This window comes from Helobdella robusta, assembly GCF_000326865.2.
Source record: "Helobdella robusta unplaced genomic scaffold HELROscaffold_43, whole genome shotgun sequence".
NCBI lineage: Eukaryota > Metazoa > Annelida > Clitellata > Rhynchobdellida > Glossiphoniidae > Helobdella > Helobdella robusta.
Window position 1 is genome coordinate 1,235,971 of NW_008705028.1, and position 2,972 is coordinate 1,238,942.

The following is a 2,972-nucleotide window of genomic DNA, read 5'->3' on the forward strand; positions in this document are numbered from 1 at the left end:
TGCGCGTTGCTGATTTTTTTGAACATAGGAAGAGTATAATTGACCTTTAACCCTTTTTAACCCACAGCTAATGCTTCCACCGCTTCTGTTATTACTACTACTGCTGCTGCAATTTTGCTACGCATACTAAAAACTAAAGATTAAAAAAACAATATTTGGGTCAATAATAATATTTATATTGTCCTAATGATAACAACAATAATAATCATAATAGTAATAATAACATATAAACATTTTTTTAAAAACATGAACAGCATCAATAATGATAACGTTAAATATAATTGTAATGGTCAAGCGTTTTTAAATAATAGTGCGGTCATTATTTACGTATGGGCGACATCTTCGCCGGTGGTGGAAAAAAAATTGCGAAATAAATGATTTATGTCGCAATTATAATTTTTTGTCAACATCATCATCGTCGTCCAGTTGCGGGTTTAGGTGTGGAGGCCGTGGGGTGCTTCTCCCCCCCATGTTGTGAGAGTTATTTGTATCAAAAGTTAGTAAAAGTGGTTGTTTTAACGGGAAGAGTAGCGTTTTTGAGGGAAAAATTAATCTCACCGGAAAAGTTGCTCGCCCCCAGTCAAAGTCGTCAAAAGCTGTCATTATTTTCATCAGTCACCACCACAATTATCGTCATCATCGTCATCTCCACCATTTCGTCAGGGATGACATCATAACCAGTTTTTAATCATCCCCATCATCATCTTCTTCGGAGACACCAACAACGTTTCTCTCCTTAATATCTTTCAGTCGTCAACAACAAACACACAGTGCATGTAAATACACGTGGAAAATCAGTGTCGTAGTCGGTTGCAGTCGGTTGCAGTTGCAGTCGCAGTCGGTCGCAGTCGGAGATTTTTGCCGACACACTGGAAACAACGCATCCCCCAGATTGCATGTGATAGGCGGGGATCTCTTTGCAATCGAACACGGTCACAGCAATAACAATGTCAGTCTCTCTACCGTTACGCCAATCACATCTTAAGCAGCTTTTATTCATAACGGTAATGATCATCATCGTCATCATCATCATCATCGTCATCATCATCATCATCATCATCATTCTCATTGATATCGTAATCAATGACACCATCGTCACTGTTATCAAACGTTCTATACAAATTTAAATAATTCATAGATCCCAGTTGAAGGGCGCCATTTTATATTTTTATCTGTCATTTTAGTTTTTGCCAATTTTATTAATTCCAAGTTAGTTTCCGGCATGTTTGTATTCTGCCATTTTTATTTCCGCCATATTTATTCACGTTCCTGAAGCTTTTTTTCTTGTTTATTTGAAAATTTTTTCAGACTAAATTGTTTTCGCTGCACAGATATTGCCGCTTATTCCCTGCAATAATTCATTCGCAAGACAGCATGGAATTCGCCGTACAGATATATAGTAGCCCAGTGGAAGATCTGGGGGGAAGGCGGGATAGCCAGTGTTCTCCCGTAGTTGGTAGTATGCGTATAAAGTCAGTGAAAGTCAGTTTAAAGAAAAAGCAAAGTTTTTACCATAAAATCAACCCTAGTCAAAGTTGTCTAGATCCGTCACTGTAGTAGCCACATTGAAGGCAGCTATTTTTTACTGTCGAGTTGTTGAATTCCACATTTCCACAATCCAACATTGATGAAGATTGCTGTCACGGCCATTTTATTTGTGGTCATTTTTGAAATTTTTCATCTTTTTTCAGTTTGACAACTGAATCGAGTGATATTTGAGAACTTGTTGCTATGTGCAGCGTCTGCCGTCAACAACCACACTGTCCGTCTATTGATAGTCTTTGGTCGTTTCCTGTGCTTAAGTCATTGACAAAATTTATGTTGTCAGAACGATGCCAGGCATTTTCAAATTGGGTTTCTATTGCGTTAGTTTTCATTTCGTTCTTTCGAGTTCTTTGTGTTTGACTCTGTTGTTTTGACTTCTTTGTTTTTGATTTTGTTATTTTTTCTTTGTTTTATCGATTTTTTCATTTTTATTATTATTTTAGTGTTTGTAACTTCATGTTCATTGGTTTGAAGATAAATTTCAAGAGTCTTTACTCATAAATGTTTAAATTGTTTTAATATAGGAAAGTTAATCCATAATATTTATTGATGCACTACTACTACTACTACTACTACTACTACTACTACTACTACTACTACTACTACTACTACTACTACTAGTACTACTACTACTACTACTACTACTACTACTACTACTACTACTACTAGTACTACTACTGCTACTACTACTACTAGTACTACTACTACTAATACTACCAAAACAATACTGTTAGTATCAATAACAGTATTATTATTATTATATCCAATAAAGGTAAAAATGTTAATTACATTAATTTATTTATGTAATCATTTATAACATCAATGGGCTCTTTCTTTTTTTCTGCAGTGATTGATTGATAGATGGGCTCGCTCTGCTAGGTCTGCTAAGCAAGAAAAAGTTCATGATTAAGAAATATTGAGTGGCAATAATATTAATAAACAATGAGAACATTAATAATTGTAATAAATATTAAAAGAATAATAATATTAATAATATAATGATAATAATTTTTTTGAAAATCCAAACAAGATGAAAAAAGTTAACGTGAAGACAATCTTAGAGAGTCGTAATAATTATAAAATTAAAAGGTTAAAAGAAAGTTATTGAAGAATATTTAAAAATGTAACGTGCATTTTACCATCTCAACAGATATGGCGAGTACATGGCGATTGTTATCTTCATCTAAAGAAATAGGCTATAAAGATTTCTCATTCAGATTAATAATTATAATGAATGACTATTAACAATAACATTAATAAATCAAAAAAAAATGCTTAAAAATTGAATAAACTTTAACGAAATAATATACAACGCTAACAAATAATTACATACACACACACACACACACACACACACACACACACACACACACACACACACATACACACACACTTGCAAAGAAATTCCCTCCTATCGCTTAATAAAT

At 33.7% G+C, this 2,972-nt stretch overlaps 1 protein-coding gene across 1 annotated transcript; it reads left to right on the plus strand.

Moving 5' to 3' along the window:
* Positions 1–246: 246 nt before the first annotated feature.
* Positions 247–2,732, plus strand: HELRODRAFT_177635 (hypothetical protein; the record flags this gene model as incomplete). The annotated part of the gene is made up of 6 exons (XM_009025783.1): positions 247–289; positions 427–496; positions 772–949; positions 1,309–1,482; positions 2,576–2,634; positions 2,696–2,732. 6 exons carry the CDS (start codon positions 247–249, stop codon positions 2,730–2,732), a joined length of 561 nt encoding a protein of 186 aa, XP_009024031.1.
* Positions 2,733–2,972: the final 240 nt, after the last annotated feature.